This window comes from Phalaenopsis equestris, unplaced genomic scaffold, assembly GCF_001263595.1.
Source record: "Phalaenopsis equestris unplaced genomic scaffold, ASM126359v1 Scaffold000226, whole genome shotgun sequence".
Classification (NCBI taxonomy): domain Eukaryota; kingdom Viridiplantae; phylum Streptophyta; class Magnoliopsida; order Asparagales; family Orchidaceae; genus Phalaenopsis; species Phalaenopsis equestris.
Genome location: NW_018164668.1, coordinates 693,494 through 718,301, shown reverse-complemented (window position 1 = coordinate 718,301; position 24,808 = coordinate 693,494). Strand labels below are relative to the sequence as shown.

The 24,808-nt window shown below is 34.7% G+C and overlaps 3 protein-coding genes across 4 annotated transcripts; 1 reads left to right on the top strand and 2 right to left on the bottom strand.

Annotated features, from left to right (window-relative positions):
* Positions 1-2,562: 2,562 nt before the first annotated feature.
* On the bottom strand, positions 2,563-7,071 carry LOC110023667 (tetraspanin-3-like). The gene is made up of 2 exons (XM_020723189.1): positions 6,473-7,071; positions 2,563-3,296 (listed from the first exon to the last, which is right to left on the bottom strand). The coding sequence occupies exons 1-2, from the start codon at positions 7,001-7,003 to the stop codon at positions 2,952-2,954; spliced, it is 876 nt and encodes a 291-aa protein (XP_020578848.1). The 5' UTR covers positions 7,004-7,071; the 3' UTR covers positions 2,563-2,951.
* A 1,158-nt stretch (positions 7,072-8,229) lies between these two features.
* On the top strand, positions 8,230-9,912 carry LOC110023691 (pentatricopeptide repeat-containing protein At5g59600). The gene has a single exon (XM_020723223.1). The coding sequence runs from the start codon at positions 8,289-8,291 to the stop codon at positions 9,663-9,665; it is 1,377 nt and encodes a 458-aa protein (XP_020578882.1). The 5' UTR covers positions 8,230-8,288; the 3' UTR covers positions 9,666-9,912.
* Positions 9,913-9,947: 35 nt separating this feature from the next.
* On the bottom strand, positions 9,948-18,608 carry LOC110023689 (interactor of constitutive active ROPs 2, chloroplastic-like). 2 transcript variants are annotated; one of them, XM_020723221.1, is made up of 4 exons: positions 18,365-18,608; positions 15,327-15,382; positions 13,846-14,026; positions 9,948-11,861 (listed from the first exon to the last, which is right to left on the bottom strand). In XM_020723221.1, exons 2-4 carry the CDS (start codon positions 15,344-15,346, stop codon positions 10,266-10,268), a joined length of 1,797 nt encoding a protein of 598 aa, XP_020578880.1. In that variant the 5' UTR covers positions 15,347-15,382; positions 18,365-18,608; the 3' UTR covers positions 9,948-10,265. The 2 variants fall into 2 exon arrangements, with proteins under 2 accessions (XP_020578880.1, XP_020578881.1); XM_020723222.1 differs by lacking the exon at positions 18,365-18,608 and adding an exon at positions 15,833-15,902.
* Positions 18,609-24,808: the final 6,200 nt, after the last annotated feature.

The window sequence follows — 24,808 nt, the reverse complement described above, 5'->3', positions numbered from 1 at the left end:
ATATATATCTCTCTGTGTGTGTGTGTAGGGGTGTAAACGAGCCGAACACGAGCTGTTCACGAACAAAGAGTCATTTTAACGACTATAATCATGTAGCCATAAGACAATAAATGTTTGAGCAAGATTTATAAATTATTATTTATATTAAAACATCATTTCAATCTGATTTAATAATTTTTATTCTATTTTCTTAATCAATATTTTAATTGATTATAAATCTTTGTAGCCCTGTAGTCAATTAGATTTTTTTAAAATACTACTTATATATATATATAAATTTGATGAGTAGTATTTTGAGCCAAAACGGGTCGAACACGAACGAACACATGTTAGTTCGTGTTCGGCTCGTTAACTTATCGAACGAAAATAACGAGCCGAACACGAGCTTCTTAACGAGTCGAACACGAGCTGTTCGAGAACAACGAGCCATTTTGACAGCCCAATGTGTGTGTGTCTGATGCGATTCTAGACTTTTTGGTTGGCATCTGTTTTGTCAGTTATGAATCTCCTGAAGTCGAGGGTGCGATTCGATTGCTGTGTGAATCGATCGAGTGATTTGATATATGAGATTGAGGCTCGCATCATAGCGAGTAAGTAAGTCTTTTAATCTATATAGATAATTAGTTATATTTTGAATAAAATATTAAGAGGAGGATGGGGGATGGAATCTGTGGGGCCCGCGCATTATTTTTCAATCACAAATATTTTTTAGGGCACGTGCGTCTTTGTTCAACTAATGGGAACTGTGAAGGCCGAACTGAGGCCCGTGGGTTGTACGTCGCATCCGTCTTTTTTTATTAGTTGTAGTGCGGCGCCTCCATTGGTTTTAAGTTGCGGGCACACCTATAATTCTAAGGGTGCAAGTTAGTTTAATTGATTTTTTTTTTCTTTTTTTTTTTAATTCTTTTATTAAGGGCAATTCAATAAAATTTTAAAATTTTAGAATTGTGCATTAAGAAGATGAGTTCGAGATCTAACGAAGAGATTGTGAGGCCCACCAATCGGACGAGTCAAGTCAACTGGGCCAAAGTCAATCGAGTCGAAAAGTGGACAAGAATAACGACTAAGTTATCCAAGTACAAGTCATTCCGTTGGAAACGAGATGAGTGTGAATCGTTAAACTCAATGCAGTAGTCTATCCCATAATAGAGTTGGCTTGAAGGAGAAGCCAATTCCGCAAAGTAATCTCAACTGATGATCTCTTGTCATGAGTGACCAATGCTTGTAAACATGATAGCCTAAATGCAATTGTAATATATAATATCAGTATTGAAGACCTAACAAGAACTTCTGGTCTCCATAGCAATGATCACTGTAGTCCACCTACCACCACTGCTTGCTACCAAAACCACCACCCACCAATGATCACTAGCTATGATCATCGTAGCCAAAATGTAGTGGTCAATGTTAAGTGTAAAGCTATTATCCTATTTTTAGAGAATGGGTTCAACCACTAACTACAACCCATATGACCAACTACTACTATAAATGCCAACTACCGCCTTTGTCGTCAATTGAAGCTATTGCAAACACCAACAACACCTTATATGACCAACTACTGCAGTCATTAATTATGACCTAAGTAGTCAAAATACATTTTTGCAATCACCAACTATGACCTTTATGGTTAACTAATGATGTTGCAGCTTTAACTATGGCATTTGTGACCAATGTTTGCATGTGCAACAACCATCAAAGACGTTTATGACTGATTATCACTGTTACAGCTTTCAATTACAGTCTCTGTGGCCAACTATCATTATTATAGCCACCAACTATAAGCTTCAAGATTTAGCTTAAATTCTATGAAATTCAAAAATTGTTAAAACGACATTCATAAAGTTTAATAAATTTAATATCTCATCTCTTAAATTTTAAATCATTAAATAAATAGATATATATATATATATATATTTATTTATTTATTTATATATATATATATATATATAGCAAGGCAATGCTCATTAAAATAATTTTTAAGTTGATCGATGTGAAACACACCAAGTAGAACGAAACTTAAAACTTAAAACTTCAAGACCACCTTTGGCCTAACCGTTGGAATGTCACCAAAACCTCCTAAGTTAAAGCGAGCTCATATGGGATGAGTTACCTCCCACAAAATTACAACAATGGAACAAAATCATGAGACCATGAGATGATTAGGCCAAAGCCAAAAAAACATATCTTAATGGATTAGAATTCCAGCTATTACAAATAGCATCAAAACAATAAATCAATTCGAAGATAGCATTATTTGCCAGACGAATGATTATGAGTTAAGAGAAATGATGAAGACATCAGTTGGTTAAATGAGCGAAATTATGAAACTTTTTAAGTAGAATGAAACTAAACTCTTAAAAATCAAGACTTTTTTAGCGCGACTGCTGAAAATTTATCATAAACTCAAAAATTATATGTGAACGCTTGGGCTGTTACCTATTCTTTATTGTGGAACTTTCCTCCACAATTAAGTATAGAAGGAGGTTTCAATAGATGAGTGATCTTAAAATAACAATAATAACAATATCATAATTTGTTTTACACACATCATAACTAAAGAGCATAAAAGAAAATCTACTCCTACAAGCAGAAGCAATGTCTCCATTTACAAGATACAGGGAAATAAAGTTCAACCAAAACATAACAAAACATGCTAAACAAATAATATACATTCAAACACATCCCTCCTCTACTTCTCTCTAGCCTAAGAAACAAAACCATGAACAAAATACAAGGATTCTTCACCAATTTTTCACATTTATGTAACAATATTGTTTTTTAAAGTGTTAACATAGTCCCCTAACTATTTATATGAGGTCGTTTAAGTCCAAAATGCCAAATTAGTCGTCATTAAAAGAGTTTGGATACTAAATTGGATATTTTTATGAACTCTGGGACTAAAACAAGCCTCTATAAAAAAAGTCTGGCGATCATTTTGACACTTCTCTCAACTAGAAACGAAGCCAGCTCGGTCGCGACTTCGTCATCCTCGCCTCGCCATAAGCCTCGTCGTTGTCCATTCTCTTGTTGTTCCTAAATGCAGCACATGCGACGACATACACGATTACAAGGATGATGAGGATGACAACGTTGATGATCGAGACCTTCCTCCAGCTATGCCGAAGGGTTGCTAAGAGGCCGGCCTTGCACGAGTCGCACTGGTAGCAGAGCTGTTGTTGATCGTTGCTCCATCGGGTACAATCAACATCGTTCACCACCGTCGTCGCACCAGAGTTCCACATCGTCTCGTTCACGTAGGTATACCCGCAAGATGTTGGCGGTTTGCAACACCCAGACTGCAACAAGAAGGTTTGTTAGAGAATAGAAAATTAGATTGTTTCTTTAAGAATTTGATTTTCAAGGCTTGTAAAAAATTGCATAAACACTTATATTTTGGAAGATTTGCATGCATACCACTCGACTCTCATGTATTTACACATCTAACAATAAAACTGGAATTTATACACACATAACAATTATCTATGAAAAGAAACTTGTTTCGAGTGTTTTTAAAAATAATCATACCTTAATCAAATCATCAAACATGTTTTGTTTCAATTTAAAACACAAATAAAATAAAATAAAATAAAAAATAAAAAATAAAAGTGATCCGGAACTGGCCATAAACAAATGTTCTAAAAGTATCTTTCAAAGCATGTTGATGACATGATCAACTCCAGTTTTAAAAGCACGGCACTAGCAGAACAGATTCGCTGAAAGGATACTGGAATGAGAACTAAACTTTAGAACAATTACATAAATTGCACTCAAAACATTGTTATTTACAAATCTATCACCCTCAACCATTTTTCAAATTCTCACTCAAATATTGAAATTCACGATAGAACCCCAACCCATGTTTTTCATTTTTATCAAATTCTCAATGGTTTGATCTTTGGCATGCATAAATGCATCGGTTCAGTAGCTCAAAAAAAAAAATTTACATGAGCGCTAGTTTTGTAAATAACAATGTTTTGAGTGCTATGTATGTAACTATCCCAACTTTAATGTTATAGTCATTGATAAGAACTACTCCACTGATCAAAAATCACATTCTGATGAAATTCAGAAGACAAAAAGTTTGAGTTTCAAATTTCTGAACCACATTTAGAATTACTTCACAGTATATGCTTTCAGCTTTATCTCATTCCTACAAAAGAGATGGGAACCACGAAAAGAAAATATAGGGAAAGGAAATGGTCCTCCACTTCTACATCTTTATGTAAGAGCTCAGTCTGCTAGAATAGAAGATATTTCCCATTTTGAAGGACACAAAGGAGCAGGATCTGAGGGATTTAATATTTGGAAGATTTTGCATACATACCACTCAATTTTTATTTATTTACATGTCTAACAACTAAGCTTCAGGTATATGCTACCTTACTTGTGCGTGATAAGGTGTATTTCAGTTTTTAAAAAGTTAAAATAGTGAAATTTTTGATGTAATATGAATGATATGGGTGGTGTAAATGTAAAAGGCAAAATTTAGGTGTTAGATATGTAACATAACATAGAAATTGGGTGGTGAGTATCTAAATCCCCGTTGATATTTTTATGGGTGATGATGCTGAAGATTGAATTAGAAGTAGGGAATATTTATTATTTATAAATCATATTTACGAATGTTTGGTCAGAATATTATGATAAAAAAAAAAATCTATATTGATAGGATAATTATTTCATGAAAAAGAAAGTGGGTAAAATTTTTACTATCTTTAGGATTTATCTTTAATTTTCCTGTTTTTTTTTTTCATTTCCCTTTTTTCTTCCACACCATTTTCTGCTCAAAACTAAAGAACTTTTGGCTTGACTTTTGCGATAACAGACACGTGTACAAAGGAGATACCTTTGCTTCTTTCAACTTAGGGTGCATTTATTTCGGTTGTAGCTGTATGAAATCTCAGTTCAAAAACTATTGTAAAATATCTAACATTTAAAAACTTGTGTTCCAGAAGCAGCAGTTCTGTTTGAAAAATTCAATTTTGAGAGTGTTGCAATTAGCGGGGTAGGGGCGCCAACGTAAGCAGCTCGAAAGCGCCCATATGTCGAGAGAGTGCATCGCATGACATTGAGGCGTTGCAGTAAGCAACGCAGATGCCCCCAAATAATGTGGGGGTGTTGCAGTGAGTGGGGTTGGGGCACCCATAGGAGCGCGGTCGAGCCGCATCCGAAAACACGTTCTGAAGGGCGAATGTGGGACGCCAAGCGCGGTCCGTGATATTGAGAAATTTGGGTCGCCGTTTTATACCGCAATCCATGGACACGCGATCCACAAACACAGTTCAGAAATCTGTCCGAAACGTTATCCCAAACACACCCTTATTCCATAACTCTGCCTCTCTTCGTTTAGATCTTTAATAAGAAGTCAACTAAATAGAGAGATTTTTCTATGAGCTTAGTTTAAGCAAAATTATTGCCCAATTATTATTATTATTATATCTACTAATTTAATACCATTATTAATTCTAACACAGTACAAATACAGATAAATAATAATCACAATAACAATCATTAGCTTAGGAATTTTCTTGAGCTAAGGTCATAGAAGAGTCTCATAACTAAGTGATGCAATGCAACTATGGTTTTTTTTTTAATTTTTTGTGAAGTAAAATAATACAAATAACTTAGAAGGTAAACAAGAACAAAAGGAATCCTACTACTCTCTCTCACTCTCTCATTACATATACATAGATATATTAGAAAGTCGAAAATATGTTGATGTAGAAAATATCAACTAGTTGACTTCTATTCATAAGTTTAAGTTTTTAGGATAAAAATATGTTTGATCAATAGTATATGTTGCCCAACTTATTTCCATTTGAGAGATAGGGATGATATATGTGGAGAGCTCTCAAATGAGTGAATATATTGTTAAAAGACATGAAATTTTAAGTTTAGTCCCACATCAAACAGTTAGAAATTAAGCGGTTCACCCTCAATCTCAAACTCAGGTTTTGGAATAAGAGACGGGTAGATCTATAGGTAAACGATTCGTATATACCACTTAATTCCTATGTTTTTACATATTAACACCTAAACTTTGCTTTTTACATCTATACACACCAAAATCTTACATATCACATAAAAAATAAAACAACTAGTTTTAACTTTCAAAAAGCAAAACACACCTTCTAACGCATACATAAGGACATGTGAATGTGAAAAATTGAAGTTTTAGGTGATATATATGTAAATACATAAAAATTGAGTTAAATGTATGTAAATCTTCATTTCATCTACAGATTCATTGAATAATCTTAACAAGAGACATGGAAACAGCTATGCATTTGCTAGCATCAGCTAACTTGTTATCTGATTAAACGCAGGGAAGAAGACGAACAATATAACAGAGGTAAAGATTCCACCAAACATCAGAAAACCAATTCACAGCAATCTCAAACCAAAATGGAATACCAAGATTCATAAAAAATCAGAAAGAGGAAAGAAAGGAAGCGGAGAGAAATCCACTGACCTCAATGGGGGAAAGCTGTCGCTGATAGAACATATCGGGAGGCTCCGGATAGATCATCCCCGTCGCCGTATCTCGAACTCGCCGGCGCATTCCAGAGCAAGCATGAGAGTCTCGAAGGCAGGAACTGATCTTAGACCAGTACTTGGGATCACTAACCCTATTTTTAAGCCAGCCGGAGTAATCCGAGAGCTGGTACTCCGGAAAGGCGCGGTTGACGATAACCTGGCCGTGGCCTCGATCGGTGACGGCGAAAGCGAAGACGATGAAGCCGATTAGGGCTGCGAGGACGAGGAACATGACGACGAGGTAGAGCTGGAGGAGCCAGGTCTGGCGATAGCAGGCGCCGATGAAGCCCATTAGAGAGATCACCATGATGGTGATTCCGATGACGATGATGGGCCATTGGAGGAAACGAAGGCACTCGGTGCTGTTCGCGCGACTGCTGAGCCAAATCCCGCCGCCGAGAATCGGGATCGAGGCCAAGAAAGTGAGGAAATTAATGGCTCCGATGAGGTTATTAGGGCCCTTCATCGTCTGCTTCGATCTTTGTTAGCTCTTTTAGCTGATTTCTAGGGCTGGTTGTGAGGGGGAGAGGGGGAGACAATTTTAGGAATAAAGAAAGAAGATGAGTAGATTTGTAGTAAGCTCCGACTGAGGATAGTGGAACGGAAGATAAAAGCGGGATTTTTATATTTTTGCAAATATACCAACCAATTCTTATCTATTTGCATAAATAACCTCAATTTTCTTCTTTTATATATAAATTCACTCAAATTTCTCATGTTATATAACGAATATCCTTTATTTTAGCTTTTAAGAAGTAAAATATATTTTTATCATGAATATGTAAAATAATATATATATATATATATCTGTGTGTGGCGCGAATGATCTGGCGTATTGGTGTGACCTCTGACGTAAGTCCCTCGAGTCGGGGGTTCGAATTCCGTGCGGACTCTTCGAATAAGAAGCAAGCACACCAGGGTTTTCAATCGATATTTGGTGCCCACTGGACCAAATATCGATTTCATCATATACGTGTGTGTGTAAAAATTGAAGTTTTGGGAGTAGATATGTAAATAAGTAAGAATTGAGAAGTTCTATGTAAATCTTATTAAATATTAATAAAAATAAAGAAAAAATAAAATGGAGTTTTTTTTTTTTTTTTTTTCAAATATGTTATGCGCCTTCTTTGATATACAAATAAACATTTCCAATCTTATATTTAAAATTTAGTGTTTAAATTTATATTATCCAAAATTTTTATATGTTATCATATTAAAAATATCATTATTTTAATTTCTTTTTAGAAAAAAAGAACAATTACATGAAGACCATAAAAATCTTGTTATTTACAAATCAACTACCTTATTCTCACTCAAAATCAAAATTCATGATAAAAATTCAATCCACATTTTTCATTTTTAATAAATTTTCAATAATTTGATCATGACAGACATAAATACATTGTTCGATTGTTCAATTAAATCACTGATTAATTTGTAAATATTAATGATCTGCATTTACTTATCCCAAAAAAAAATAAATGTTTTCGAACATAAATAAATTATTATATTCGTAAAATTTAAAATTTATCGCTTGGGGGCTATCTCGTAACAAATTTAGAGCGAAATTTAACTTGAATGTAGGCTAAATCTTGCCCTGCCATTTTAGACAAAATAAAATCATGAAATCATAAATTTGAATATGATATTTATATAAAACTTCCTATTAATCAAAGCACAAGAACATACTAATCAACCAAAAAAATGGAATTTTTAAACCCCTCAACCGAACCGGGAAGCTACTCCCGGCGATGCGCAGCTCCGATCTCCGGCGATGGATCGCCAATATCAGCCGCTCCTCTCGCCGGAATTCCCACGAAGAAACCCTCCTCCTCTTCCGCCAAATGCAAACAGAAGGCTTCCCCCCCAACCGCTTCATCCTCCCCACCCTCCTCCGCTCAGCCTCCAATCTCTCCGATTCCATAACCGGCAGATCCCTCCACAGCTCTTCAATCCGATCCTCACTAACCTCCGATCCCTTCATCTCCAGCTCCCTGATCGATTTCTACGTCAAATCCGGCCGTCACGCCGACGCACGGCGCGCGTTCGACGAAGCGCCGATCAGAGATTCGGTCGTCTGGAACTCCATCATCTCGGGATACGCTTCGCGGGGATTGATCGAAGAAGGTATGTTGTTGTTCCGAGAGATGCAATCTAGGGGTCCGAAACCTGATTTGTTTACTTGGAATTCTCTGATTTCTGGGTATGCGCAATCCGGCGATGAACAGAACGCTCTGAAGCTTTTTGATTCGATGAGATTTAGCGGAATTGAAGCTGATGTGGTCTCTTGGACGTCGATTATTTCCGGTTTAGTTCGCAATTTCAATTACAGAAAGGGTTTTGTGTTTTTCCGGCGAATGGTGGCGGTCGCCGGAGTTCGGCCGAGCTCCGCCACGATTAGCAGTTTGCTACCAGCTTCGGCTAATGTGATGGATCTGAGGAGAGGTAAAGAGATTCATGGATACGCCATTGTTAGCGGTTTCGAACGAGATTTATTCGTCAGCAGTTCGCTGATCGATATGTACTCTAAGTGCGGGGTCATATCCGACGCCGACAGGGTGTTCGATGAAATGCCCGTGAAGAACACGGTTTCCTTCAACTCCATGATTTTCGCTCACGCAAATCATGGCCGCTGTGAAAAAGCTATAAAACTGTTCTACCAGATGAAAATCTATGGCTTTTTACCTGATCATCTAACCTTCACGGCTGTCTTAACAGCTTGCAGCCATGGCGGAAAGGTGAAGTTGGGGAAATATTTGTTCAGATTTATGCAAGAAAATCACCAGATTGTTCCCAGAATGGAGCATTATGCTTCCATGGTGGATCTTCTTGGGAGAGCTGGTAAGCTTTTGGAGGCTCATGATTTGATTAATGAGATGCCGATGGAGCCGGATTCGTTCGTTTGGGGAGCAATGCTCGGGGCCTGTGAAATCCATGGTGATGTCGGGCTTTCGGAGATTGCTGCGAGGCGTTTGGGTGAGCTCGAGCCGGCGAGTGGTGGGAGATTATGCCTTCTGGGTAGGGTAATGGCTAGTGCAGGTAGATTGGGGGATGCAGAGAGGATGAAGAAGGTGGCGAGGAAGAAGAGGTTGAGAAGATATTTGGGATGTAGTTGGACACAAGTGTAGTTGGTTAGGTTGGAAGATTTACATAAATACCGCCCCCATTCTTTTGCATTTACATATTTAACACCGAAACCTAAAACCGACAACAGATTCGACCTAAAAGACAGTCTTGGCTCAAGTTCAACTAGTTCATTTCAGAACACATCAAAGATTTACATACCACTTGATTCCTATATATTTAGGTATCTAACATGTAAAATTTAATTTTTTTACATACACATCATCTTACCTGTGCATGAAAAGGTGAGCTTTAGTTCTTAAAAGTTTAAAAAATGATACTTTTAGGTGTTAGATGTATAAATACATTGGAATTAGGTGGTATGGATGTAAATGTCAGACCACAGCAAACATTCTCAAGTATGTGAGTAAAACAAAAAAAGGCCTTGCACATTAATAAAAATTGAAATAGGACAAATATCCATGGCTGTTTTCAGTGTAAAAATGGCCATTTTCTCCCCTCTGAGTACAAAATATTCATACCTTAATATTTTCAGTACAGCCAAGGTCAAATTTCCTTAGTTCCATAGAAATGGGATAGAGCCAAAAGTTCCCAAATCCCTGAATTGCTGGAAGTTCTGCAAAAGTTTTAGGATTTTAAGAAACTCACTTTGAGCTCTTCTTCCATAATCCTCCAAGCTTCCTCACCACACTGCTGCTCTTCTTCTCCGGCAAATCATCATCAAACTCGTCGGAAAAAGGCGGGTTCGTCAGCTTACCAGAGATGGAGTAGTTCTCAGAATCCTCAGCCAATCTTCCATTGTTTCCAGGCATGAGAATTTCTGAAGCAGCTTCGGCTGCCTTCCTCCATTGATCTGAATGCACCTTAAGCCTCTTCAGCTCAGCTTCTATTCCCAAGTTCACAGCCTTAGCTTCTTCCAGCTGCTCTAAAACCTTCACTGCCCTCTTGCTGCTCTTTTCTGCTGCTTCTTCTTCAAGATCTGTTCTTTTCAGTGCTTCCTTCTCTGCAGCCCATGCTTTCTGAGCATCAACAATGGCTGCATTATATTTAACTTGATGTTCACTTTCTCTCTTGGTGAGCTCTGAATTCAGTGTTTCATTTTCTTCCAATATGGCTTGGAGAGCTGTGTTCTTCTCCAAGAGGTTTGCTTCCAGCTCTGTAACTTCTATTGTAGCCTTTATCAGCTTCAACTCAGTCTCGACTCGGTTAGACTCACCATTCTTCATTTCCTCTTTCAGCTCCTTGTTCATCCCCAATATTCGGCTGACTTCCCTTTGCATATCGATCAATCGTTCTTTCAACTCCGAAAGTTCAATTTTTGCTTTCTCTGTGGTTGATTCTAGTTCTGATTCTCTCAACCTCGCATTGAACTTTGTAAGCTCAGCAGCTTCATATGCAGACTGGATTTGAACTTTCGTTCGAATTTGCTCGTCGTGTCGCTTCGCTTCGACAAATTTAAGAGCGGATTCCAACTGCTTCAATTCGAATTTTGAAGCTTCAGATTCGAGCTTGCACGAAGGATTTGTTTTTTCGACTCGATCATCTTCTTCAACTTTCTGATATTCTGTTATGATTTCTTCAAGAGCGCCAATTCGAATTTTAGATTCTTCGAGCTTGGATGTTAGAGAGTTCATGGACTCGAATAGATCGGAATTATCAGCATGAAGAGTCATGATGGTAGCATTAGAGATTTCTAACTGTTTCTGGGTTTCAGAAACAGTAAATTTTGCTGCTTCTTCAGCCAACTCTCTCTCCCTGTACTGAGTTTTAAGTTCCTCAATGACGGACAGAGTGTCTGCCATTTCTTCCTTCAAGGTTTCGAGTTCACATTTCATCGTTTCAGACTTGTCAGCATGAGCTGCTTCTGATTTCGAAACATTGAGCTGCTGCTTGAGCATCTGAATCTCATTCATGGTGGCCGAGAGGGCGGTTGAGACGACTGAGTGCTGTTTCTGGAGGGCCTCGAGCTCTTTCTGCCATGCCTTATCCCGTTCCTGGGAGACCTCACGAAGTTCCTCGAGTCGATTTTCTTCAGCAGTGGAAAGCACCAACAACTGTAACTGTGATTCCTCAAATTTTTCCGACTTGGCGATGAGCTTTCTCTCGGCTTCATCAGCTTCCTGCTGTAGCTGCTGCTTTGATGATTCAGATGAGCTCAGATGTTCCTTCATCTTCTTCAGTTCCTCTTGAAGCAGAGCGAACTCGGATTTTAGCTCACTTGATCTGCTTAGTCGTCTCTTCTGGAAGCAAAATGGTTTAAGGAGTTTATTCAAGGAAAACTTACATGGGTAGCACATAATTCTTATGTATTTACATGTCTCACATCTCAACTTTCATTTTTACATACATAGCATTTTGCTGCTTGAAATCTATGCATAAAAATATGTATTTCACTTTTTAAAAGTCGTAAAGGTGCTATTTTTAATATGATATTAAAGCTTTAATTGATACGTAAATATGAAAATTTTGAACTAAAATGAAAGTTTAGGGGAGAGATATGTAAATACATGAGACTTTTGAACTATGTAAATGCCCATAATTTTAATGAACTGCAATCCTAAACGGATGAAAGTGCATGTAAACAGATGTTTGGAGAACAATATTGTTTATCAAATACACCCTATAAATTCTGGTAATCATCAAACCGACCCTAATACATCAAGCTATAATGGGTAATGGATAGAGTCTACTACATCTCATTCGTAGGATCTTCATTATTTGGCTTTATTCAATAAAGTCTAATGTTAGTTGCTTGATGACTTTGCCCACCATAAAACGAAGTTGAAAATGGTTTTAACGCTCGGATTAAAATTCTCCAACTGGATTGGAGCATAGAATTTTAATTCAATTATTGTGATTAGGCCTACTCGGCTTGCATTGTCAAATTTCCTATGGGAAATTTACATACGCAATTCTTATGGATTTACATATCTAACCCCTAAAGATTGATATTTTGCATTTATAACATCTTGGTGTTACAAATCTATGCATAAAAAAGATGCATGACTTTTAAAAAGTTAATAAAATGATTTTTTTTTTCTGTGTGATATTAAATACTTGAGTATTATTAATGTAAATATTGAAGTTCAGGTGTTAGATAAGTAAATCCATAAGAATAGTGGGGTAAATGTGTAAAACATATTTGTTTAGCAAATTTTTTACATGCCTTTATTTTTTATTTCTACAAACAAAAAAAAAAACATTATTTTGAAAACACTTTGAACATCTTTTAAGTGTTTTGAATGTTTTCAAAAACAATCATATCTTAATCAAACATGTTTTGTTTCAAATCAAAACAAAACAAAACAAAATAAAAACAAAAAATTAGAAAATAAAAAAAAAAAGTGATCCCAAATGGCTCCTTGGGGGTTTCTAGATGCCTTTGTCTCCTAAATTCATGCTTGCATGTTAACCAAATTTGTACTTTAAAATGCATGATCTCAGCTCTACTATAACAATTCTAACGGCTACTTTTATTTTATATCACCACAAGCCAGTTGTATATATCACGTGATACTCTTTTTTATGCATATTATTTTTTTAATTTTAAGGCAGAATCTTCACATTTAGGTCAATACCTACTTATATTTTAATTCATCTCATCTAGCTATCATTTGTTAATCTCTTTGTTGATAAATTTTAGAGGGAGTTACATATATGAATACACCACATAATTCTTAGATATTTACATATCTAACATCTAAGTTTTCATATTAGCACTCAAATCTTTAACATTACATAAAAAATATCACTAATATTAACTTTTCTAAAGTGAAATGCATATATTTTTTATGTGATGGTGACATGGGTGGTTGGTGATGTAAATAGATAAGATTGTGTGGTTTCTATGAATATTATCATTGATAGGAAAATGGGTGGAATTCAGTTTAACAAATTCATAAAAAACTAGATCTTCAATTTTGAATTATTATTGCAAGATTTTCTCTTTGTAGATAAATTTTACAGGAATTACATATATACTTATGTATTTACACATCCAACATCTAAATTTTGATATTTAGGTATGTCGCACTCATATGCTTAACATCACGTCAAAAATACCATATTTACTAGCTTTTTTAAAGTAAAATATACATATAAATGCATAAATTTATAACACCGAAGTAACATAAATGTAAATATCAAATTGTGCTATATGTAAATGTTCCTTTATTTTATCATGAATAGCAGCATCTCAGCAACAGAAATTTGTGTTTGCCATACCTCAATGTCTGGGCTTTTAGGCGACCGGCGATCGATAATCTTTGGGCTTCTCTCGGTCGAGGAATTTGAAGGTGTGATCTTCGAAGCGGCTGGGTCAATTTCAGATCGAGATGTTTTAGATGCTCGAGATGATTTAGGCGTGGTTGGAGATGTCTTAACAGGAACTTTTGATGACCCATTCCTGATTCAAGCACCCAATTGGGTTATAATATGAACAATGATTAAATAAGATTAGGCATAAATAATCAACTCAAATTATGGTAAAAAATTTTTAGTTATTTAAATTCCATGATGAAATTGTTTAAGTGTATGAAGGCTTAACCTTGCGTTTCCTTGAGCTTAAAAAAAGATCACTTTCCTTATTTAGCAGTAAAATCAGACTAACAAAGAACTATTCCAGATTACAAAAAAGAAAGATTTATAAACATACCACTCAATTCTTATGTATTTGCATATCTAACACCTATTACTTCAATTTTTTTACATGCATATCACTTTAACTGTGCATGAAAAGGTGTCCTTCAGTTTTTAAAAGTAATAATGGTGATATTTTTTATGTGATATGGCATAAATGTTGAAAGTGAAGTTTAAGTGTTAGATATGTAAATAAATATAAATTGAGTGGTATTCATGTAAATGCCCCTTAAAGAAAACATATGAGGTAACACAAATGAAACATTAGAGTAAACACTGCTTCCACTGGATGCTTTAATGAAAAGAAATGGTTTGAAGAAAAATGTAGATTCAATGTCATCCATAATTTGAAGAGCGTAGTGCCAAAAATAGTCCCTCGATTATTTCCATGAGATCATTCTAATCCCAGTGTAAATATCGACCTTTGGGTGTTAGATATGTAAATACATAAAAATTGTGTGGTATGTATATAAAATTCCAAAGATTAAATGATGCATGACTCATAAGCATAACACCTATAACATAAAAGCGCTCATCAGTATGTTTTGCATTACATGTGACAACTAGCTTAGTTATTTCCAAAGTCCTGAGATCCAAGCCCATCTACATCAAAATATGCTACATTAATCTAACATTTCTAAAAAATAGGAGCAATTACATCGACTCGACACCCTCTTTCATCCATTTTTCAAATTCTCACTCAAATATCAAAATTCATAGTAAAACCCCAATCCATATTTTTCATTTTTATCAAATTCTCAAAGTTTGATCATGGCACCCATAAATACATCGATTCGGTAGCACAAAAACAAATCGTGTGTGGTTAATTTGCAAATATCAATGTTCGGATGGTCTGCATGTAATCATCCCATGAAAAAAACATGGCCTACTCTACAAGATGTTAGCACTAAATGAATTTTCTTTAATTTCCATCTCATATATATATTTTTATACCCCCAACAACAGAGATCAAAAGAAAATTAGAGAAAATAATAAAGGACATATTGGACATAAATTTAAATATATTGAAAATTTAGAAGAATCGCAGAGATGGAGTGGAGAAAGACTTTGTTTTGGATGCCAGCATGTTATCTCACTGTCAACTGATGAGGTTCCTCCCAAACTGCAGAAACAACAACAAATAGTTCAAAATTCAGAGTCCAGCGAGAGAGAGAATAAAAAAATAGATGTCTTTCAGCAAAGTGTTGCATTTACATGCATAGCATTTTTTTACATTTATGCCACCCGATATGGCATGTATGTAAAAAGATAAAGTATAGGTGTTAGAAATGTAAATACATAGGAATTGAGTGGTATGTATGTAAATCTTCCAAAAAAAAAATAATAATGTTACTTCATTTTCCTTGTTCTGCCTACTATATAGTAATAGAAAAGTACAGAGATTATGCACCAACTCTCTAATTTTCTATTCACCTAACCTTACTAAACTTCTGGTACCCGTACTTTATAAAATGCCAAGATCAACCTTCCAGCATGTAATGAAATTAATGGTTGAAATGTCTAGCTTAAGTTCTAAGAAAATGTTAAAAAAAAGGTGAATTTACATAAATACCTCAATTCTCAGGTATTTACCCATCTAACACCTGAGCAATCATATTTGCATGCATATCACTGAAATCCTTCACCTCACATAAAAAAATGCCACCATCACCATCTTTGCAAAAGAAAAATGATCCTTTTCATGCATAGGTTTATGCAATAAGATGTTATAGGTGTAAATATCAAATTTTGGGGGTTAAATATGTAAATAAATAAGAATTGTGTGGCATGTATGTAAATTTTCCCTAAAAAAAAATATTGTTTAATATTTATAAATTAATGATGAATGGGGATAGAGAGTGTAATCCTGGAAATAAAGGGCAAAGAAATGTTTTTTGGAATTAGAAAAGAGATTATAAAGATAAAGCTAAAGTTTGTCCAGATTCTAGCATGGTTTCTTTTTTTATTATTATTAATTTAGCTCAAGTTAAATTTAAATTTAGGAAGATTTACATACATACCACTCAATTCCTATGTATTTACATATCTAACACCAAAACTTAGATTTTTACATGCATACCACCTTAACTATGCATGAAAAGGAGATGAGTGGTATATACATAAAAAGTGAGGGGCTTTTACATAACCACCCAAAACCCACCTAAACTTAAAATTTACATCTCAACCACCCAAAATTTTATTTCCTTTTGAAACGGAAGTGATCAATCCATTATATTTAAAGTTTAGGGTCGTTTTTGGGCGGTCAATCTGTTATATTTAAAATTTTGGGTGGTTGATATGTAGAAACCCAACAAAGTAAGGGGCTTTATGTAAATACATAGTATTTTGGTGATATGTATGTAAATGCCCCTAAAATTTACTTGAAAATAATCTATTTAATAAACTTGAAAATAATCTATTTTCTATTTACCTAACCTTACTAAACTTCTGGTACTCGTACTTTATAAAATGCCAAGATCAACCTTCCAGCATGTAATGAAATTAATGGTTGAAATTTCTAGCTTAAGTTCTAAGAAAATGTTAAAAAAAAGGAGAATTTACATACATACCTCAATTCTCAGGTATTTACCCATCTAACACCTGAGCAATCATATTTGCATGCATATCACTGAAATCCTTCACCTCACATAAAAAAATGCCACCATCACCATCTTTGCAAAAGAAAAATGATCCTTTTCATGCATAGGTTTATGCAATAAGATGTTATACATGTAAATATCAAATTTTGGGCATTAAATATGTAAATAAATAAGCATTGTGTGGCATGTATGTAAATTTTCCCTAAAAAAATATTGTTTAATATTTATAAATTAATGATGAATGGGGATAGAGGGTGTAATCCTGGAAATAAAGGGCAAAGTAATGTTTTTTGGAATAAGAAAAGAGATTAAAGTTTGTCCAGATTCTAGCATGGTTTCTTTTTTAATTGTTATTAATTTAGCTCAAGTTAAATTTAAATTTAGGAAGATTTACAAACATACCACTCAATTCCTGTGTATTTACATATCTAACACCAAAACTTAGATTTTTACATGCATACCACCTTAACTATGCATGAAAAGGAGATGAGTGGTATATACATAAAAAGTGAGGGGCTTTTACATAACCGCCCAAAACCCACCTAAACTTAAAATTTACATCTCAACCACCCAAAATTTTATTTCCTTTTGAAACGGAAGTGATCAATCCATTATATTTAAAGTTTAGGGTCGTTTTTGGGCGGTCAATCTGTTATATTTAAAATTTTGGGTGGTTGATATGTAGAAACCCAACAAAGTAAGGGGCTTTATGTAAATAGATAGTAATTTGGTGGTATGTATGTAAATGCCCCTAAAATTTACTTGAAAATAATATATTTAATGTGAATCTCCCTCCCTCCCCACATTAAATAGATTATTTTCAAGTAAATTTTAGGGGTAATTACATGCATAACACCTTACCTATGCATGAAAAGTATATGAAAGGTAAGAATGTAAAAAAGAGAAGTTCAGGTCTTAGATATGTAAATACATAGGAATTGGGTGGTATGTATGTAAATGCCCCTATAATTTACTAGAAAATAATCTATTTAATGTGATTTTATTGATTCATTCAAGACTAGCTTCACATGACGCTGAAAAAAAAAAGTTCCATAAACAGAGAATTTTTGCTAAAACGTTAAGAAAGAAAACTAGGTTTCAGCTCCAAGGTACCGGAAGCATTTATGGCATTTATGGAAACCAGGAAGAAAATGGATAATGGAAAAAAAATGAAGATAAAATAAAATAAAACAACATGAAACTAAACAAAACAAACGAAAACCAACTGAAATCTGCAAAACTCGGATCACAGATCGACATAATTTTTTTTAAGAAACTAAGCAGAATCAGAAATAGCAATGATACTAAAATGCAAGAGAGGAAGAAAGGACTTCTGCTCTATTGAAGTTCTTCTTCATGGCAATACAGCAAGAATCTCATGATTCATCCATCTGACAAACTTCTACAAACAGAGAGCACTAATGATCCCATGCTTGCCTTCATTAAAAATCCGCAGAACAGAGCAAATCCAGCAGAAAAAGGAGGAGAAAAACTGAAAAACTTACCCTAACTTATCAATGGCCGGGGGTCTCACAGCGACGACTCCCAGTCTTCTTTTCTCAAGCTCCCGATCCCTTCCAGTAGAGATAGTAAGAGAGAGAGAGACAGGGTTTACTGTGGAGTGAAAAGAGGGAAAGGGGAAAGGAATCTTATCTCGGCATTAGGGTTTCGTTTGATCTCTGCGCAGGATTCTGCGCGCGAGAGTTACTAATTGAAGCTTGAAGCGCGCCTGTTCGAGACGAAAGAGGTTCTGCTCACCAACGGTGAGCCGATACAAACTGAACTTGCCATGTGAGTCGGGTCACAAACTCTGAAGTTAACTTTCTGTCTTCCTTAATTTTTAGCAGGGGCATTTACATAAATACCACCCAACATTTTCCCGTATTTACATATCTATACCTGCACTCTACTTTTATGTAATAACACCAAAAAAAAGAAGAACATATACACAGAAACTGAAGTTTAGTGTACATTTGGTGTGTCAGTTTCATTTGTTTGGGTAAACTGAGCTTTGACAGTTTTTTCAAAAACTATCGCTAAAATCTGTGTTTTTTCATTATTTTTTAGCGATCTGATTTTAAAAAAATAATAATAATTTTATAATAGTCACTGTAGCTTTTTGAGAATCAGATTATTATTAAGAACTTCACAGTTGTTTTTTAATAAGCTGCAGTTGCCCAAAACAGAACATTATATGTAATTCTTCGTTTCATAAAAGTAATAGTAATAATAATTTTCTTAAGAAAATTAAAGTAGGTATTTGTTCTCTTAAATAAAAATTATCCCATTAATTATTATTAGTTTTTAGGGATGTTTACATGCATCGAAACATTATTACATATTGTCACTCAAATATCAAAATTCATGATAAAATAATTATTACACCCTAATATATAAGAAAACTAAGAGATTTAAGTCAAATGATGACAGATGAGTAGGGGTGTAGACGAGTCGAACACGAGCGAGTCTAGGTTCAGCTCGTTTGCTTAGCGAGCCGAATATGAGCCATTCACGAACAAAGAGTTTTTTTGATAACCCTAATCACATAGCCATAAGATTTTAATGATTGGGGCAAGATTTGAAACATCATTTGAATCTAATTTAATAATTTTTATTTTATTTTCTTCATTAATACTTTTAATTGATTATAAATCTTTAATACTTTTAATTGATTATAAATCTTTGTGACCTTGTAGTCAATTAATTTTTTTAATCAAAGATATATATATAAATAAATAAATAAATATATATATATATATATATATGAGCCGAACACGAACGAACAAATATTTGTTTGTGTTGGTCATGTTCGGCTTGTTAACTTAGCGAACGAGCCGAACATGTGCTTCTTAACGAGTCGAACACGAGTTGTTCGCGAACAGCGAGACTTTTTGACAACTCTACAGATGAGGTTTTAGACTGTAATTGAGACTGAACATAATTTATTATTTAAAAAAATAAATATTTGAAACTTGAGTGATGATGTGGAGGCATTATAAGTAATATTTGGTTTATAAATAATTTATTTTGACTTTGTTTTTTCTTTGAAATTTATAAATTTTGTATTTCACTAAAGAAATGTGCATTTACATGCATGCCGCCCAATTCTCATGTAAAGAATTTAAGTTTAGGTGCTAGATTTGTAAATAAATAGGAATTAATTTGTATGAATTTAAATATTTCAATAGAAAAAGGCTTTTTTGATCTTATATATAGTATGATATAAATCCTCCCTCGTAGTTTATGACACTAATAATGTCCAAAGAACCTGTTGAATTTGACCAGACTACAGTTGATTGGCTCCAATCGGGCCTCTCTATCAACTCAGTCAGCCAACTCCAATCAACTCTCCATCACCCAACTCAAGTCAATCCTCTATGGTTAGTTAGTTCTAGTAGTTCATCTCCAGTCGGTCAGCTTCAGTCGGCTACAGTTAGCTAGTTTAGTTGGTCCTCTCCAGTTGGTCGGCTTCAATTACCCCACTCCAATCAACCCTCTCAAGCTAGCCAAGTGGGTCAGCTCCAATTGACCCAATCAGTCAGATTTATGCGATCATCTCGAATTGTCCAACTCCAATCAACCCAATAAGCCCTCTCTAGTTGGCCAGCTTCAGTCAACCCAATCAACCATCTCCAATAGACCAGCACCAGTCGATCATCACCAACCAATTGTATAGGACAAGGGGTGTAACTATCATTTTATAATAACTCGTCTCCTATAAATAGAGAATCATTATTTTTATTAGGGGATAAAAAACCTAATTTAAAAACATTATATTCTAAGAAATTTCTCTCTCTCTCTCTCTCTTTATTTACGCCCTATTTCTTTTGCAGACCCATGGATAATTTTAGATTCAACACTCTAAAAGATGCATTGAGCATGGATTATGACACAAACAAGAAGAGAAGCAGCACAAAAAGAATAACTTAGTCATAGATAAGTGACTAGCAACTTATAATGCATTAAAAAATTCACCCAAAAAATAGTCAAAATCATCCTATCGGCCTCCTTCATTTGGCACCTCCGCGCGGCCTCCTCTACCCAATAATGTGAATTTACTCATAAGACTTGGGAAACTTGCCTCTCATAAGTTAGTTTCTAAAAGTAAAAGGAAAATAACATATATTTTTGGACCCTACTTAGCTTAATTGTCGAATGCTAGGGATGACTTTGAACAAGCTCTGTAAAAAATATAACTTGATCCAATAAAGAATGAAGCCAATCAAGCTAGGGTTGAAGATCACAAGATCTTACCATAGGTAAAGTTGAAAAATTGCATAGACTACTTCCTAAGGAGAGTTACAACCCCTAGGCGACGGGTAGTTCGAATTTAACGAAACTACTTGAATTTCTTTATAACCGAGTCATATTAAAATGAAATAATCAATCTAGTTGCACAAAAAGAGGAGACTCATTTTACTGGTAACACTTCAATAATTCTTTGTATAAAACCAAGTCAACTGTGATAATGATGAGTTATCAATCTATGAGACTACTCCTTAAAGGTAAGCCAAAATGCCCCCTTGACAAAATCCTATATGACTCCTAAGAGTCCCAGGCAGAAGAATAGTCGACACGTAGAGATATGCTGCTTAATTTTTACTAGTTTCATATTCATCATTCTCTTATTCCTTCACACATATCTTTCAAAGGAATAAGAGAATCGAGAAACTAAATGTATGACTTAAATCATCCTTCATAGTTTAAGGCATTGAGATTCTACAAAGAATCAGCTGAATTTGACTAACTCCAGTTGGATAGCTCTAGTCAACCCTCTCAAATCGAACCAGTTAGCCCTATTTAGTAGGCCCAGTTAGCTAACTCTAGTCGGCCAGCTCCAATCGACCCTCTCATGTTGGGCCCAGTTAGCTAACTCTAGTCGGTCAGCTCCAATTGACCCTCTCAAGTTGGGCCCAGTCAGTCATCTCTAGTCGGCCCAATCATCCAGCTCCAATTAGTCCTCTTCGATTGGCGACTTCAAGCTGACAACATAGAACTAAAGGTATAATTATCATTTTAGAATAATTCTCCTGTCATAAATAAAAGAAAATTATCTGTGCTATGAGAAAAAATGTAATATGAAATTATTGTATTCTAAGAAAATTGTGCATTTGTCTCTCTCTATCTCTCTCTCCCTCTATTTTATTTATGCTTCATTCCTTCGACGTGAACCAATATAATTTCGGATTCAAAATCCTAAAAGATATGATAAACATGGGTTGTCGTAAGTAGCAATAGAAATAACACAATAAGAAGAACTGATCAATATATAAGTGACTAATAACATACTGATGCATTAGAGAAGTCGCTCGGGAGAATAGTCAAACTCATTCACTTGGCCTCCTCTACTTAATCTCTTTCTTTGGGCCTCCTCTACTTGACCTCTTCCATTTGGCTTCCTCCATTCGACCTCCCCACTCGGCCTCGTGTTCTCGGCCAACAAATTTATCTTCCAAGGAAGTTCTCTAAAAAACATCTTCGGAAAAATAATTTGTCCAAGGGACGATAAGTCACCAAGAAGTGAAGACAAAAAAAAAACTCTACAGGGAAAATATCTGAGGACCATCTTTATTAATTTTTTTGGTTGCATTTTACCCTTTTCTTACTTTTTTAATGTGAATTCGCCCATAGCTCTCAAAGAACTTGCCTCTCACAATAAAGCTTCTAAGAACTACAAGAAAAACAACCCATATTTTTAGACCCTACTCGGCTTAATAGCCAAATGCTAGGAACAAATTTGTAGAAGCTTTTTCCAAAATATAACTCGGTTAATAAAGAATGAACTCTGCTAACCTAGGATTGAATACCATGAGATCCTGGCCTAGGTACGGTTGAAAAATTACGACGACTATTCTCTGTAGGAGAGCTACGACCCACATATAAAGAATAGTTTGACTTTAGCAAAACTACTTGAATTTCTTTATCACTGAGTCATTAAAAGTAGCCAATCTAGTCGCACAAAGAAAAAAAAAAAGTCCTCTCACTGATAACACTTGGGGAACTCTCTTTATAAGATCAAGTTAACTTTAATAGTGATGAGTTGGCAATCTATGAGACTACTCCCTGAAGGTGAGCCACAATGCTCCCAGGACAGAATCTTGTGGAAGAATTGAAAACCCCGAACAAATGAATAGTTGACAAATACAGAATGCCCCACACATTTTTTACTTGAATAGTTTTTTAACTTGTATTTAAAGAATAACATGCACTTGTCATATAGACGAGTAATATTAAATTCATATTCATCGTTCTCTTACTATTTATGCATACATCTTTCAAAGATATAAAATAATAAGGGAACTAATATATATGACAAAAATACTCCTTATTTTAAGGTTATAAGGTTGTCCAAATCCCACTGAACCGTGCTAGCTCCAGTTAGTCCTCTCCAATCAACCAGCTTCAGTCGACCTACTTAGTTTTCTCCAGTCGGCTCAATTGGCTAGCTCAAGTCAACCCTCTCCAATCAGCCCAATCAAACCTCTCCAATCAGCCCAATCAACCAGCTCCAGTAGGTCTTCTGTAATCGGCTAGCTCCGATGGCCCCTCTTCAATTGACCGTCTCCAATAAATTGCATAAGACTAGGAGTATAATTATCGTTTTATAACCGTCCTCTATATTATTTATTTATTTATTTTGTGCATAGACATATAATTATAACTTTCTATTTGTAATCATTAAATATGCCGAGCAATAGTCAAATAAAATATTTTTTTAATAATTAATAGCCAAATAATTTGGGGGAAATTTAAGTGATTATTTATGTAAATAAAAATTGCATTTTTTTTAAATTTTTTTAGCAAGGAAAATTTACACACCACTAAATTTCAATGTATTTACATTTCTACCACAATAATTTTAATAATTACATGCATGCCCTTTTGCATGCACATGAAAATATGCATCACTTTCTAAAAGTTAAAATGAAGATATATTTTATGTGAAATGAAAGATTTGGGTGGCATAAATGTAAAAAAAAAAAAGTTTGGGTATTTAGATGTGTAAATGCATAGGAATTGGGTGGTATGAATGTAAAATCCAATGGAAAAAAGGACATTTACATACATACCTCCAAATTCATATAAATTTACACATCTAACACATAGAATTTGTTTTTTTTTTTATATTCATGATATCTAAATCTTTCTTTTTTTTTTATATTCATGATATCTAAATCTTTCATATCGCATTAAAATACCACTATTTTAACTTTTAAGAAATGAAATATACATTTTTCAAGCAATGTTAAACCAGTATTATAGATTCAATTGAATTGACGTGCCGGCCGGTTCCACGATTAAGAGAAATACGAAAGTTAGGAGTCATTCGAGCAGTCAGTAGAGGGAGAAAGAGAAGGGATGGCAAAAGTAGTAGCGAGAAAATGAGAGGAAGCTAAATGAATAGAGAGCAAGAAAACAATCATGTGTGAGGACTAGCCTAGCTTGCGGCGGCCTCGTATTGCATGTACTAGACAAATGTGAACAAGATGTATGTCATCCACATAGCCCTTCACATTGTTCTTGTCAGCCACACACATTTCTCCAAGATTCAATTGTCATGACTACTCTTGGTCACATGTTTGTCATCTACTTTAGATAGATGGTTGGAAGTTTTGTTCATATATATATATACACTTGGTATGTCAAAATTAATACATATATTATGGATAACCAATTTAGTATAACTCTATTATATTATATTATATAAATAAATATGAGTTTTTAAATATTGAATATATAAGCTTATAAAAATTATGCAATATATAACTAATAAATAGAAAAAAAATCATATCTTTGCATTCTATTTACAGACAACCAAACAACTCATAAGTACTTAAAATGCATTGCATTTACTTTACTTTACAAGCATTTAACCAATAATTCACTTAGTGAAGCCTACATGTTGGTCAATTGGGTCCTAAAATACATCATGCAAGCCAATGCATAAC

Coding starts and splice junctions, on each gene's coding strand:
- LOC110023691 (XM_020723223.1), top strand. CDS start 8,289: ATGCGCAGCTCCGATCTCCGGCGATGGATCGCCAATATCAGCCGCTCC.
- LOC110023667 (XM_020723189.1), bottom strand. CDS start 7,003: ATGAAGGGCCCTAATAACCTCATCGGAGCCATTAATTTCCTCACTTTC. Junction 3,297..6,472: donor GACAGCTTTCCCCCATTGAG/GTCAGTGGATTT, acceptor TTCTTGTTGCAG/TCTGGGTGTTGCAAACCGCC.
- LOC110023689 (XM_020723221.1), bottom strand. CDS start 15,346: ATGCTGGCATCCAAAACAAA. Junction 14,027..15,326: donor ATGCTGGCATCCAAAACAAA/GTCTTTCTCCAC, acceptor TGCTTGAATCAG/GAATGGGTCATCAAAAGTTC. Junction 11,862..13,845: donor CTAAAAGCCCAGACATTGAG/GTATGGCAAACA, acceptor TTTTGCTTCCAG/AAGAGACGACTAAGCAGATC.